At 40.7% G+C, this 16,066-nt stretch overlaps 1 protein-coding gene across 4 annotated transcripts in view; it reads right to left on the bottom strand.

The window, feature by feature from the left end:
- LRP1B (LDL receptor related protein 1B) overlaps positions 1-16,066 on the bottom strand; it is a 1,445,580-nt gene that overhangs the window by 144,015 nt on the left and 1,285,499 nt on the right. For all 4 annotated transcript variants that reach the window (XM_083153866.1, XM_083153869.1, XM_083153867.1 and 1 more), the window contains exons 63-67: positions 13,842-13,935; positions 9,519-9,635; positions 9,285-9,404; positions 7,226-7,345; positions 1,318-1,434 (exon numbers count right to left, since the gene is read on the bottom strand). In XM_083153866.1, coding sequence (XP_083009992.1) covers positions 1,318-1,434; positions 7,226-7,345; positions 9,285-9,404; positions 9,519-9,635; positions 13,842-13,935 — 568 coding nt within the window. The remainder of the gene's footprint in view (positions 1-1,317; positions 1,435-7,225; positions 7,346-9,284; positions 9,405-9,518; positions 9,636-13,841; positions 13,936-16,066) is intronic.

Raw genomic sequence — 16,066 nt, 5'->3', positions numbered from 1 at the left:
GTTCAATATTTGTTATCATAACACATACTGTATGATATGATTTTGAATTTTTCTATTTATTATATGTTATGTATTTAACTTGTGTTAATATTGATTCTGGCATGTCCCATAGAATAAGAGTTTTCTTCTGTTATCCTGTTCTGGTCCTATAACCCTAGATATTCAGATGCGTATTAAGGAGTAAGGCCACCCCAAGGCACAACAGACCCCCCGCCCCCACCAAAAAATCATAGTATAGCATACACTATATTATCAAATATAATGTGCCTCCCCCTTTCCTATAGTATAGTATAATATGCCTCCCCCCACTCCATAGTAGAGAATATAATGTGCCCTAGTCCTTATAAAATAGAAAATAATATTATCCGGCAGTAGGAGCTGTAACGTACCTGGTCTCTGCTTGTCCTTTTTCTTGGGCACTTAGTTTGGTCCCCCTCACACAATCTAGCATTGTACTGAAATGGATCTCCTCCATTAATTTCTCCAGTCCAGAAATGCTGACTGGGGCAATGACTGACTGGCAATGTGTTATATCACATGTACGGATCATCAATTTCTGTACCATGACAATAGTGAGCGCGCAAAATTTCTAGTTATGCCACTGATGAACGCACTGGGCCCCAATTCATTATTGCTTAGCTCCATTTTTAGTTTGTGGGGTTGTCCTTTAAATGGGGCTTAAGTGAATATACAGTATAGTTTAAGCTGTCACAGTACATGAAGGTTCCATGTTTGTAAGACAGTGCACATCTATGAGGAAATTAGATGTATTCTGACAATAAGCAGAGAGGTGACAAAAGAAGCTTAAAGACTATGTGGAAATCACTCATACCCCTTTCACATTAGCAAGCGCTTGCAAGCCGCATCCAAAGCCGGGTATAAAATCTTCCAGCGGCACCTTTACATTGCAGTGCATGTTGACCCGGGTTACCCATTCACACTGCCCCAGAACCCATGAGCATCCCGGGTCCAACCCTGGTCAAGATATGGGTTGAAATCCCACAACGTTCGACCCTGGACAATCTTTCAGGACCCTTTCACACTGACCAATTTCCCGGGTTGTTGAGCGTTCATGTTCAGTAACTCAGGAAATATTTGTCAGTGTGAAAAGGGTATCAGTCACAGACAGAGGAAAACTCCACCACCTTCTATTACAATTTGAACATACCTTGCATGTAAATACAGCAATATAACTGACTTCTTGCTGTTTATTGCTATCATTCCCGGAAAACATTCTACAGTATCTGCCTGATTTATACAAATAAAGGAACATTGCAATATTGATAGCCAATTCCCCAATAATAGAGAAAAACTTACTGCAGGATTCTTCATCTGAATTATCTCCGCAGTCATTCTGTCCATCACACCGCCAGTGGTCTGGAATACAGTTCTTATTTGTGCATTGATACTCATGGAGGCCACATGTCTTTTTGTCTATAATGTAAGAACAGATAAACCATCATCTCTTTATTGTACAGATATTAAATTTACTTGTAAGAAAAAAAGGCTATGTAAAAATACATATGTTAACAATAGCCTAATTAAGTTGCATTATTATTATCTTCTAGATATACTATTTGTGCTATTGCATTGCTACTGGTAATGAGCAGGCCTCACCTTTAAAGGGGTGTACACACGGAGCAATCCTTATAAGCGATTTTGACTACATAGTCAAAATTGCTTAGAAGGTTAGTAAAGATCGCTGTCAAGGTTAGACAAATCACCCTATAAAATCGATTAGTAAAAAAAGAGTTGCCAGGCAAGAATATCTAGTCAAAATCTCTGCTATTTCACTGCCGAGGGAGATATTCACTAGACAATCTGCGATGAATACCAACCAAGTACAATATGTTAATTCTAGTATAGTCAAAATCTCCCATAGAAAAAAATCGCTTAGTCAAAATCGCTGGTGCATTTAGTCACATCACTTAGTCAAAATCGCTGGTGCATTTAGTCAAATCGCTTAGTCAAAATTGCTTAGTTAAAGTCACTCACTAGCAAAATGTGCTCCGTGTGTACACCTCTTAAGTATTTTTTTTTTATATCTGACTTGGCCAGACACCCAATAAACCCACCACTAGACCATACCCTCTCATTGTTGTACTGTGAGACGTTTGCCACCCAATTGAAAAATTCGAAGTGGAAAAAGCTGAAATAAAAAAATTAAATATTGGATCTAAGCTTGTAGTGTTTCCCTTAATATATAATTAGTTGATAGTAAGATAGAGAAAATATTTTAATTATTTTTGATATTTACAAATACCAAGACAACATTTTTACCATTTCTAGATTATTAAAAACGTTCTTATAATCTATTCATTATATTAAAGGCTGCATCATATATCATGTTGGCTACTTGCAGATCATGAGCCTCATTTTGATTGGCATGCAAAGCAAAAATAGCAAGCAACTGGGTAAAGTCATGGATCGTTTTATTGACCATAGTTAGGTCGACAGTCAGTAGGTCGACACCGTTGGGTCGACATGTGTGAATGTCGACAGGTGTCTAGGTCAACATGGGACAAGGTCGACATGGGGCAAGGTCGACATATGTGTTAGGTCGACATGGGTTAGTTCGACAGGTCGACATGGGTTTTTTCACAGTTTTTTTCACCCAAATGTCGACAAAGTCAACATGGACACGGTTGAAAGTCAACCGCAGCCCCTCGCATCGCTCGCTTCACTCGCAATGCTTCAGGCACGGTGCCTCGCTGCGTTCGTCACACTATTTTATTCTCCCACCACGCCCTAGTGGATGGTAGGGCATGAAATACCGCCTGTCGGCACATGTCGGCTCAAAAGACAGTGAAAAAACGCATGTCGATGTAACGACCTGTCAATCTAACCCATGTTGACCTAACATATATGTCGACCTAAACCCATGTCGACCTAGAACCCTGTCGACCTTCCCACCTGTCAAGACCCAACGGTCTTGACCTAATGACTGTCGACCTAAGTGCTGTCGACAATACGAGCGTATCCCAAGATATTTTGCACTGCAGGTGCACGGCGAGATAGATTTGGGTGGGGTGTGTTAAAAACTGAATTCTAAACTAATGCAGTAGAAAAATAAAGGGCTATATGCAAAAGCAGCCAGTATTTACCCTGCACAGAAAAAATTAAAATGTTTTAGCTGTCCTTGCATTGCAACATGATTTGTTTTCATAAACAAAGTTATCTGCTTTTTTTTTTTTTTTTTTTTGCTTTACTTACAAACATGAATCTGGCTTAATGTAAACAAATGTTTTTGCATTTATTTATTTATTTAGAAAAAAAGTAGTAGAAAATGTTGATGATTGATGTTCTTCATCAGCACGGGTGATTTTAAAGGGGTCTTACAGATGGGGAAGGCCTCTTCTTTGCTGGCGAATCGCCAGAACGTCAGCGCTGGCGATCCGCCAGCAGCCTGCCTCTCCATCTGACTAAGACGCGCGTGCATCTCACACGCGCGTCTCAATCTCCGTCGGCGGGGCGACGGGTACCCTGTCCGGTTCCGCTTCAGGGAGACGGACAGGGTTAGGGGGGGTGCGGGCAGGGGACCCCGGGGAACCGCCGACAAGCCGGCGGTGACCCGGGGGAAGCGCCGTCGGAAGGGGACGCGCGCGCCTCTCGTGTGCGTGCATCCCCTTCTCACTACAGAGATGGCGCTGGCGGGGGATGGCGGCTGGCGTCGCCATCGCCATCGCCATCCCCTGCAAAGATGGGACCTGCCCCATCTGTAGGTTGCTCATGCTAACAAACAATATATTGTATGCCCTAAAAGGTTGACTATTGGGGCACTGTTTTTTTGGAAAAAGCCAGTGGGCCACACTACCTGAGGGCCCACTCCCTCCTCTAGGGTTCAGGTTCCAGACTATGAATTTGGATTATATAGGGTACACTGTAATGCACAGTACTATTGTGTATTTTCTACAGTGCATTGCTGTTATTAATCTAATACATTATCAAGCACTGGCAGTATTTACAATGTGTTTCTAATAGCCTCTGTGGAGGCTGGCCAACCATTAAGCATGGGCCGTACCACTGCATTCTCCCCAATGGGTCCTTCATGCTCCAGTCTGAGACTGTACATGGTAACTCGTAGCACACTAGAGTCATGGGTTCGATGCTCACAAATGACACATCTGTGTTGAATTTGTATGGTCCTCTGACTTCTCTCTGGTTTCCTCCAGAAATCCAAAAAACATTTTCATGTGTTTGGTTTTGAAGAATGTTCCAATGGAATGTACTGATGTTAATGACTAAAAATGATCTGTAAATTACAAAGTAATATGTGTTTGCTATAAATAACTGTTAATAAATTATTAACATAACCTGGAATATAGTTTAAGAACAGTTGCACCATAAAGAATAGTTCAAGCGATAGCTTAGTGTGCACTGACACCAACAATGACTCCTGAATAGTCTCATATCACACTAAGACTATAGCTGTAATTATACCTTAACATTGATGCCACTAGCTCTTTGAACTCTTTGGTTCTGCTCTGTGTACAATCAATGTATACACTTTAAAGTATCCAGGCAGCAAAATATTTGGTAACATAAGTTTTGTATTAATTTAGTCACTTTCACAGTGTAGAAAATTATATATTTTTTCTCTTACTTAATAAACACAGTATTTTAATTTATTACTTTAGCCCTTGATTGGTTTAATGCGTTGAACACAGACTCAATAAAAATGTAGAAAGCAATTCATCGAAGTAATTAACACTGCAATTCACTGAATACTCCGAGTAATATAAATGAAATGTACACAACATATATTTAGGAATTTATTGTGGAACAACAAGGACAAATGTGTGTTTATTTTTCTGGAACTTATTCCGGCTGCACACTGTGTGATTGTTTATGGTGCACATTAAATATGAGCCAGTTACTGCAGTTATTAGAGTGTTTTTCTTGTTTAGTAATAAGTTTTAAAAAGAATCGCAGCAAATATAAAATGATGTACAACATTATTAATGTACTCTATGAATATAGTGACAGAATATTACAAACAACTTAAACCAAAAATTGGGCTAGACCTAACTCTTCAAAATATATTCTATATTTCGCAAGTATTATAATTAGGAGAAATTTGAGAATTACAACTTTGTAATTTAACTATATTCTTAAGTTTTTATTCATAATTACTAGTCTGTATATTCTTAATGTTTATGATTGTAGTTTGCAAAATGGTACACAACACAAAATAAATAAAATAAGCCATTGAAGTAACGCATTTTAGTTAAAATTATACAACCACTAGTTACTATCCTGTCCAATTGGTAGAACATCATAATATTAATGCCAGAGCAACACCTGAATTGGTCCACCATGCACCATCTAGTGGCCACCGATGCGCAAAGCACTATATTACCCCTTGGAGGTAAGGAGCAGCGTTAGTCTTTTATTATATAAGATAACCCATCCAATAACAAAACACTAGTAAAGAATAAGCAGAATAATAAAAAAGTGAGACAAAAGCTTTCCACAATTCATCATATATTTACAAAGGTTAACAAATACATGTAGTTGTCTAACTTCCCGCATCTTACAGGAGACTCCTGAAGTACCGTAGACTTTAGGTCACCAAACTTAAAGGTCATGCTGATTAGACTGCAATTGCATGATGTTTACTTGGCTCGGTAAAAGTTCTGCATATGCCCAAGCATGTCACTGTGCTATTGGGCTGTCACAATGCAGTACAACTTCTACACTACTTAGCCCAGACAATTTTGATATATTTTTAATAATAACTGTTGTTATCATTTGTGCCTGTTATAGCCAATAAAATAAAACCTGGTTTGGAGTCAAGTATGGACTAACTTGTTTGCTCACATTTGATAAGCACCTACCGACTTGTAGGCATCTGCCAAAAGTTTTTCCTATTTCTGTCTGTAGAAGCAGGTGGGATCATCACTGACAGTATAATATTACCCATGAATAATTAAAAGACATTCACAAAACATGACCTGTTTGCTGTACATGAGGACTGGCGTTGAGAAATCTTGACTTGGTCTAAACTGGTACCCAAATGCTGTATACACAAAACTAAGATGTCTGCAACTGGTGAAGGATCAATACCACAGACGGCAATCTGTCAGTGTGTGTAGGTTTACATAAGTCTAATTTTCTGGAAGCTTTGGCCTCAGTAGTTGGAAAAACATCAGTTATTATTTCACATACAGTAGGTCCTAATGTAAATTGAATAGTTTTTTCCACCTACAAAATTGACACATGCTACACCCCATGTATTCTCACCCCTGTAACTGTGTTTGGCACTTTGTTCAATAAGGGCAGCTGGCAACCTGTATGTATGTGAGTATGTACATACACTTATGTATGCACGTGTCATACATCATCCCTATTATTATTTTAGTCTAGGCACTAGACTCGTATCCATGCAATCAAATGATTCCTTGGGTAACTGTAAAATAGAGAACAAGTTGCTAATTATCTCACCCACTACAATTGTTCTTTTTATGCTGCATTTAAAGCCAGGTATCAACAAATGGTCTTTATGTTTTCAACATTAGTAAGATAAGTAAATGACAAGAGATTACATTTGTCTTCCATATAATGGGATACAAAGGTTAATTTACTGTGCAGCTCTTAATTACCAGCTCAGACCTTTGGCTCTCATCTAATTGCGGAGCTAGGAGATGCGCTCTGCAAAAGTAATGAATTACAGTTACTAGGTTTTTTTGTCACAGTAGGTAGCTAATTACTTTAACCAGTTTCACGAAGTGCATAAAACTAGTCACCGCTGAGGCTGAAAAATCTGCTTACAAAGGGATAGATCATGCATATTTATAAAGCTCTGTACAGAATCTTTCATCAACCTCTTCTTATTCTCTATAATGATGAGATATTGAAGGTAGCTTGTTCACAAGACACGAACAGCCTCTCATGCTGCCCACGCACGGAACCGTTCCACCGCTTGGCCCTTGGGGCCATCTTCGTGTTCCCACATGCAGGGCGCCAACAAATATAAAATCACATCCATTGTGTATTTTTGATGTAGTCACTGGCAAAATCATAAACATACATATACTGTAGTACTATCCCGGTTTTTCCACCCACTGTTAAATAAATGAATAAATTTGATTCATTAACGTCTCCTGCTGTTTACGGATCAGAGAACTGAAAAGGGCCGGTGGTGGAATCAAATACTTTGCGGGCAAAAGGTTCTTGTCTGGACTTCCCTCGGCTGCAAGAATGATGCTCAATCGTTGACACTCACCACAGTTGGCCTCATCAGATCCATCAGCGCAGTCAGAGTCCTCATCGCACACCCAGAGTTTAGATATACAATGTTTGGTGGTTTTACACTGGAAGTGATCTGGAGAGCAGCTATTTTCAGCTTAAAATAAGAAAAAGAAGGAAACACAGCTGAAATAATCTGTTATAGAATTTTTTATTACATGAAGGATATGCAGATTTCTTATTCCTTTGGTGGAAAAGGCAGATACTCTACTAGGTGTGCAATGACATACGGGATGATCTGACTGTATACAATAAGAAGGTGGAAAAATGCTGCATTTAGAATATTTAATAAGGTTTGGATTGTAAATAATTCATATTGTTTAAAGAGTGGAGCATTTAGAAGGTGCTGTATACAGGAATTATAGTACATTTTAAAATTCTTAGCACATGTTTAACATATTCCAGTCACTGATTAATTGTTTTTTCGCATGAAATACTCATAGCGACTGGGATTTTATGGCAATATTTTTAACTCTGCATTTCTAATATTCACACCAAAGACAGAAATATCTTTTGACATATCAAATTTATCCAAGTTTCTGAGGCCTCAACTTGTATCAGATTGGCAACATAAAACATATGTACCTCTAATATAATCACTTAAGCCCCATACACACTCTGCAGTAAAGGAAGACAATATGCACAATAATTATATAGTTGACAATATTATTGTTGATATCGTTCAGTGTGTATGAATGAGAAAGATAAAGATACATTTTCATAAAACAAGATGGCCAGTGGAGAAGCAAACAATTTATTTTTGTCTTTATCTCTATTGCTTCAAATTGTTTGGTGTGTATGCGCTATACTGTTCATTCTGTAGATCCGGGGAGTTCAAAGGAAATTGTTAATGATATAATTGTGTCTTTATTGCATAGTGTGTATGTGGCTTTAGACCTGTGCTACAAGGTATAAACAAACACTAACTTAAATGTAACTGTCATGAAACATTAGGAAAGTAGATGTGAGGAATGGTGTCATCCTCAAAAGGGGTGACACCAAAGTGCAACCACTGCAGACAGCGAGGGAAGCCTGCATCTCCAGGGATGCAGAGCATGACCCTGGAGTGCCGGAACAGGGATCCTGTGAGGCCACGCCCCCTCTGAAACCAGCCACACACTTTTTTTCCAGCTGTGGCAGGGAGACAGTGTAGAGTATGCATTAGGTGTCGCCACACCCGGTGATTCCTCTGCCCCTATGTAACAAACCATGGGGAGAAATGTGTATACTGTAGCACATGTTATTTTGACAGGGAAGGTTGGCAGCTCTCAGCTTTGGGCCCCATAGCAGCTGCAATACCTGCACCTATGGTAGTTACGCACTTTGCATAGGACCCCTTTTCTGATGACTTGATATTTGGTTTTACTGCTGCACATTTATATTGTTCCTACCATTTAAAAAATAAGCATAGGAGTTTCAAAACAATTTGTGCACTTTGTCCTTCACCACAACTCACGGTTTGCAAACATTAAGGGCAAGATCTACTAAGCCCTGAAAAGTGATAAAATGGAGAGTGAAAAGCCACAGCTCCTACCAGTCATTTTTCAAACACATCCTGCAACATGACAGGTAGGAGCTGATTGGATGGTGGTATATCACTCTCCATTTTATCACTGTTCAAGCTTAGTACATCTGGCCCCGAACCACAAATAGGTTCACGGTTTGACAAAAATGTATTTTAGGATATTCCCCTTTTCTTGATGTAGGAAATGTTTGACTAACAGGTTTCTGGATACTATATCCCAAACCTGGAATGTATGTGCATATACGTTTAAGACTTGAAATACAAATGCACTCATTTGCTGTCTGATCCATCTTTCAGGCTATGCATACTATGTGATTTATTGTGATTTCTTTTTCCACTGCCTCCGTGTAGCAATAGTCATTCCAGTGTTTATGAAGGTTGTTACATATGTTTCCTGTTGATTTATTGTTCCACAATGTTGAATTATATCACGATAAAAACATTTTTATTTAGTTAACTGGATTTCATACACTGCCATCGAAAATTTGCATAACGATAACAATTAACTTACGGCAATCGATCTCGTCTTCTTCATCTCCGCAGTCGTTCTGGCCATTGCAACGGAGATTTATTGGGATGCATTTCTGCTTCTTGGTGCATTTGAACTGACCCGACAGGCAGACATATGTGTCTGAAAAGCAATCATGAAATCATGAGCAACTTTGATCCATGAAAAATAAATCAGCGCCTGGATATCTATTCAAGAGCCTTATTTATTGAGCTCACATGCTGCATGATCACCTACCACAGTTGAGTTCATCTGAGTTGTCCCCACAATCATTTTCTCCATCGCAGATAAAAGCAGGAAGAGCGCATAGTCCGCTGCCACACTGAAACCGCCCTGGCTGGCACTTAAAGTCAGCTGTAAAAATGCAGCATTATTTATGTCAAAGATGAGAACCCAATTACTTTTATGTGGAAATAAACAGGCTCTTGTTTATTAGTGATATATACAGTAGTACAATCATTTATCCATGTTCCTAAGACATATAAAGAAACAGATGATATGTGTTGTGAAAAACTATAAAAAAGACACACTGTAGGGTTATATTAATAAAACTGAATAAAACTACAGCAAAGGAATAAACCAATGAGGTTTGGTGCAAAGGGTTACAGTAAATTGATAGAGCGACATAGGTTAGGTTGGATAGGATAGGACCTTCCTGCATGTCAACCTTCCTGCATGTCGACCTTCCTGCATGTCGACCCAATGCTTGTAGACCTAGTGTCCGTATCCACTCAAAAATATATGTATTGACAGAGAACAGGCATGCCAGCTGGTTGGTCACACCGAAATGTTACCTCGCCCTTTGACATATTCAGACTGAACAAATGTAATATCTACTGTATTTGTTTTCTAGTGATTGCAATACATTGTTGCTTTTTGCATTATATACTTTTGTGTTATTATAGTAACAGAAAATTTTTAGTGCATCAAAATATAAGGCTCACATTTGTTCTGCCAATCTTCACTCTTGCCATGTGGCAATGGTCTCATATTGTATGTGTATGTATTCAATTTACTCTCCGTCTCCGCACAGATAGTAAAGTGTGAAGTAGACTTTATTCTGGATTATTCACACATTTGTAAAGAACATAACACTGTAGCAGTAGGTGCTAATTGGTTCAAGAGCAGAAGACGCTTCAATACATGTACAGTGTTAATCTAAGTGGACAGGCTAAAATATTTACTGGCTCACAATTATGTATGCACTTTGGAAAGAAAGGCAAGTTTGATTACCTGGTAACCTCTAACATAACTAACAAATACATATAATGATTCTACCAATAAAAAACATATCATGTATATGAAAAGTAAAAAGTTTCATTAAAAAGAAGTGTAATTAAATTTAAAAAATGATAAACGTGCACAGATAAAATGAAGTTGTTCAAAAATGTGTCTATTACAAAACAGTAAGTTATACTAATTGTCAAGCTAAATATACCGTATGCTTTTAAATGAGAGCTGGCCAGAAGGTTGATCATGATCTACCCTTCGATAGGGGAGCTCCTGAGGGTAGATTGCAATCAAGTGTCATGCACATAGCTGCTGAAGCCTCTGACAGAATAGAGGGATGCAGTGCGTGTGTGGCGTAATGTAAATTTTGCATCATTCCACGTGGCATAATGTGAATTTTAGCTCATTCCGTGTGACATAATGTGAACTTTAGCTCATTCCGTGTGGCATAATGTAAATTGAAGCTCATTCAGGGCCTTATTCTGGTTGGAGCGGCCGGGCCGTACGCGTACGTCCCGGGTTTTTTTATAATCTGCGCATGCGTACATTCGCTAATGCGCAGGCGCGACCACTCACCAACGCTTACGGACGGGTCTCTACGTGCGAAAAAACCTGTACGCGAGTGTACGGGTATTGGGGGCGGCATAGGGGCGTGAAGAGGGGAGCGGCCGAAATAATGAGGGAAAATGGGCGTAAATATGGGCGTACACGGGGGTGTGCACCAAAAATGAGCGGTGCTACTACCGCACGATCGACTAAGGCACCGTTCATTTCGGACACAAAACAGGCGGCTGCCAACCGCCATCTCAAACCACCCCTACAGATACCGCATGCCAGCGTGCGCCTGAGTTTGCTAATTAACGCTGATTCCTACTCAAACACATACACCTGAATGTAATAAGCAATGCTGCAGTCTATTAAGTCCAAACCATGATTTCACTACCTGCAAGCCACACACAGCACTCAAACACATTGGAAGCTTATCTTTCTATACTTCTCGACATTTAAAGGTTTGTTTAATTTAAGGTAAGAATCTTTTGAAGACCTGCTTATATATGCTAAGGTAGCTATTTGCTAAACAGTTAGACACATTCACTACGTGCTTTCATAGACTTTACACAGTAGCACACTCAATCTACACAAGTCGACATGTGTCAACGTGTTCACTCTAATACAAACATAGGTTTTGTATTTAGGATACAATAACATAAACCACATCTAACACCTACAAAGGATGTTTCAGCAATGTTTTAAGCCCATGACCACTATTTTGCACATTAATTAATTCAATCAATTAATTAATTTTCATAATTATAGTTGAAAGGCAAGATTTGCAGGTCCATATATATGAAGGGTATGTCAGCGTACACGGACGTACGCTCACTCTCACGAGCGGTGACATAAGCTGACTTTTCTATTGAAAACAATAGGGACCCGTCCGTGCAAGCTGGCGTACGCTCAGATCTCCGCAAGAAGGCAGTGGGAAGACGGACGAGAGACGTCCGTAAACGGCGGCGTACGCTCAGTTGTACGCCAGTTGACGGAGTGTAAGGGCTGGCCCGTCCGTGTACGTTGGCGTACGCTCATTTGTACGCCACTCCCCTTCTACGTTATTTCTGCCCGTACGTATGCGGCTGAGTTGTGGGTGGACTTAACCCCAACGGCCGCGTGCGGCTAGCGTACGTTAATAGCGAACGTACGCACGTTTGGCCGCTCCAACCAGAATAAGGCCCTCAGTGTGGTAGAATGTGAATTGAAGCTCATTCCATGTGGCATAATGTGTAAGGGGCATATTGCACTGGAAGGGGAATATTTTGCCCAGGAAGAGTTGCCAGTAAATCACCAGTGAGTAAGTGTACAAGAAGTAGATCCTGGGTTACAAAACTCCGGGCAATAGGACTCAATGATCTCAATAGGACCGTCTTGATGTGATGGTTCTGTACCATAAGTCTTGTACATCCAGGTTGAGTGAGACAATGTAGTCACATACTCCTCTGAATAGCAGTGAAGGGATCGTTGGTGGTGACACGTGAAGTACAGTATAAGGAACAGGTTAGGCTCCAGAGGAGGGGCTGCAGCACTGTTTAAAATTCAAATAGGGGAGGCACAACTACCATCAAATGCAATTTCAAATTGATTCACTGGTATAGCAAATCTGTAAGGTCTGAATAATAGTTTCATATTAACAATGGTCTGTGTTAAAAGCATATCTTGAATATGCATGAATATAATGCCAGTGTGTGTGTGTGTAGCCTAATGCTTGCATTGGTATCTATCAGTGATATAACCATCCTTATGTGAGTGTGCACTACAGTGTTTCTTTAATAAAAATTAGAGCTAAGATGACAGGCTACGATTGCTGCAAATTCCAGAGGTTTCAGATTACCAATCCAGCCATGATATGCAGTGGCGGCTCCTGCCTTTAGACTTAAGGGGGCTGCAATTTTCTGGGTGCTGCTAGTTGAAAACGGACATTATATACAGTATGTGCAGGTTATTAGTTTGATTTGCTCTGTACCAGTGTTTGTATGCATTTACTATAAATACACAATGTACTCATATTCACACAAACACAGGTACAGAGCAACATACACACTTTTAATAACTTTAATACTAAGTAATGTACATTATACTGTAAATAAAGATCTACACACAAATAACATTTTAAAAAAATATTATTTACAGTGGCTCAATTATTAAAATTAAAAAACTTCCACCTCTCTTGTACAATGCATTCTTTCCTTTAGCTGCATCACTCTGAGTGACTCATTGAAGTCTGTGCTTGCTCACTGCAGAGGAATTGCTTCTGGGCTGCACAAGCAGCAGCCCATAAAAGCACGATAGCTCTGGTGACATGCACAGAATGGCTTCATGATGGAAGTTATTGCTGTCATTACATCATGTTCTGGCAGCCCAAGAGGGGGAGGGGTTTCCAGTCCTGTGTATGATGAGCAGTAGTAGCTTCCAATAGGAAGCTACTTCATGCTGAACTCCTCCCCACAGGAGAGGAGGTTACACATGGAGCCTGGTGAGAAGAGAGACACATGGACCCTGGTGAGAGGAGAGACACAGACAGCCAGCACCAGAGCTGTGGAGGTGCCGCCACCCCTACCCCCCCCACACACACAAACGCGTGCACCACCCACGATCGCAGGGGGTTCACGCTACCTTCAGTATTGCTGGCTGTTTGTGTCTCTGCAGGGAGGAAGCATTGGAGCTTAAGTTTACACAGTCTGATTTCAACTGGAGGGGCTGCAGTCCTGCAGCCCTATAGCAGGAGCCGCCACTGATGATATGTTATATGTCCCCATCCTAGAAAAGTTTACTTACGACATTCAATAGGTTCATCTGACCCATCTCCGCAGTCATCAACCGTGTCACATTTCCACCAGAATGGAATGCATTTATCTGTATTGCAGCGAAACTGAAAAATAATAACAATGATTTAATTAATGTGAGGAAGGGTCATTTTTCAATAGCTATAATTATTTTTTAGGAACATTTTGACCTGTTTAATATGAGTTTTTTTGTGAGCACAAAACAGTGGAATTATTTGAGTGTTTGAAAGCCATGATTTCTTTGAAGTTGCTTACAGAACATTTCTCAGTGAATCTAAATGTGACAGACGTACTATAGTTAGCTAAACCTGTTAAGAGCTTTGGGAGGCAAATCTGTGACTTTTTCTCTGCTAGTTGGAATGAATGTGTCAAAAACACCAAAAACAATCTGTTACATGTCCCTAATCAAACATGCAACATCTAGCGCCAGGAACTCAGTCAGCTGTATTACTTATGTAAATCCGTGCATTATAGGTATGGATTTCTGAAATGTCTAGGAAGCAATCAACCCCACAGTACTGTACATTTCTAATTTATAGCTGTAATCCACATGCCCCACATTTCACATGCTGAAGGAAAAGCGCAACAGAGGTTTTCCTATGAAGGTAATTAAGCACTCAGGTTTCTGTGACTAAACCAAGCCCTCCAAGGTCTCCCACTGTGGCTTCTAAGCTCAGATTAGCAAACAGCGGACTCCTTAACAACCGCCTTCTAAAAAAAAAAGACATTTTTGATATAATTGGTTGCATGTTCCAATCAAAGGAGACTGATGTTAAATCATTTTTATAAGCCTTTAGGTCCTTAATATAGACATTATTTTATCCACATTCATTGATACTGCCATTGCAAATGAGATAAATACCTGTATAACCACGCATATGAAGCTAAAAAAATCATTTAATCTGAGAATGATCTAATCATAATCATTCTGATTACCAGTGGGCACCGCGAACAGGCTGCTTGTGTAAGCATTGAACAGCAGATGTCTTGTATGGCCATCCACAACTATAGAAAATGATTATATTCCACTGCTGACTGTTAATTTTCACTCTTATTAAAATATAATGTGGGCTTTTTAGATAGCTACACCATAAATGTTTGCTTTGCATTGCCAATGATATGTATTTTGTGCCCTGCATAATATACAGTAGGTAAGCAGTGCTAGTGCAGTTCTATGGGCAGAGGTGTAACTAGAACTTTGGGGCCCATAGGAAAACCTTAAAAAAGGGCCCCTCCCCTCATTGGTGCCCAGAGGTAAAAACCCAAACATTTGCCCAACATGAAAATATGTATGCAAACAGTACCCCCAGGGCTGGTGAAAGGCATCGGAGTGCCCCAGGCGAGGGGGGCGCCCCGGTTCCCACCCGCTACATGGGGGTCCGCACAGTCTGAGGGGTACCTCCCCAGCAACTTACAGTGTTTTCAAACCCAGAAGCGCTTCCTGCGCCGCCGCCCGGCGGGTGATGATGGACACCAGCGGCTGGGCGGTACAATGGGCGTCTTCCTCTCTCCTGGCTCTCTTTCCTCTCCGGGCGGCTCCCTCTCTCCTGGTCCTGGACGATGGCACCCGATGGGGCTCTGTAAGTTGCTGGGGGCAGTAAGGGTGCCGCAGGTACCCCTCAGACCGTGCGGACCCCGCCTGCAGCATATAACCCACCCCGCCGGATAGCGCCACGGGGACCCCTCTGACAGACCCCCCTGCTGCATATACAGTAGCCGGGGGGGGGGGACCTGGCTGCTCCGAACTTCCGCCCTCCAGTGGGCGGCACCCTAGGCAAATGCCTAAAGCGGCCTAGTGGTGGTGCCGGCCCTGAGTACCCCTAATTCACAAATGCCAAACTGCCTCCCCCGATTCACATATGCTGCATAGTGTCCCCCATTTCACATATGCCACACAGTGCCCCCAATTCACATAATATGCTGCAATCTGCCCCCAATTCTCATATACCACATAGTACATCCAATTCACATTATATGCCATATAGTGCCCCTAATTCACATAATATGCTGCAATCTGCCCCCAATTCTCATATACCACACAGTTCATCCAATTCCCATTATATGCCGTATAGTGCCGCTAATTTGAATCATACTCTATGCTCCACAGTGTCACCGAATTTACATTATAAGCCTCACAGCGTCCCAATTCCCATTATATGCCACAGTGCCCTCGATTAACATTTAACACCATACAGTGCACGTAATTCACATAGTATG

The sequence above is a fragment of the Crinia signifera genome, chromosome 7, assembly GCF_055691185.1.
Source record: "Crinia signifera chromosome 7, ASM5569118v1, whole genome shotgun sequence".
Lineage (NCBI taxonomy): Eukaryota > Metazoa > Chordata > Amphibia > Anura > Myobatrachidae > Crinia > Crinia signifera.
The sequence above is the reverse complement of the archived record's forward strand: the minus strand, read 5'-3'. Positions and strand labels throughout refer to the sequence as shown.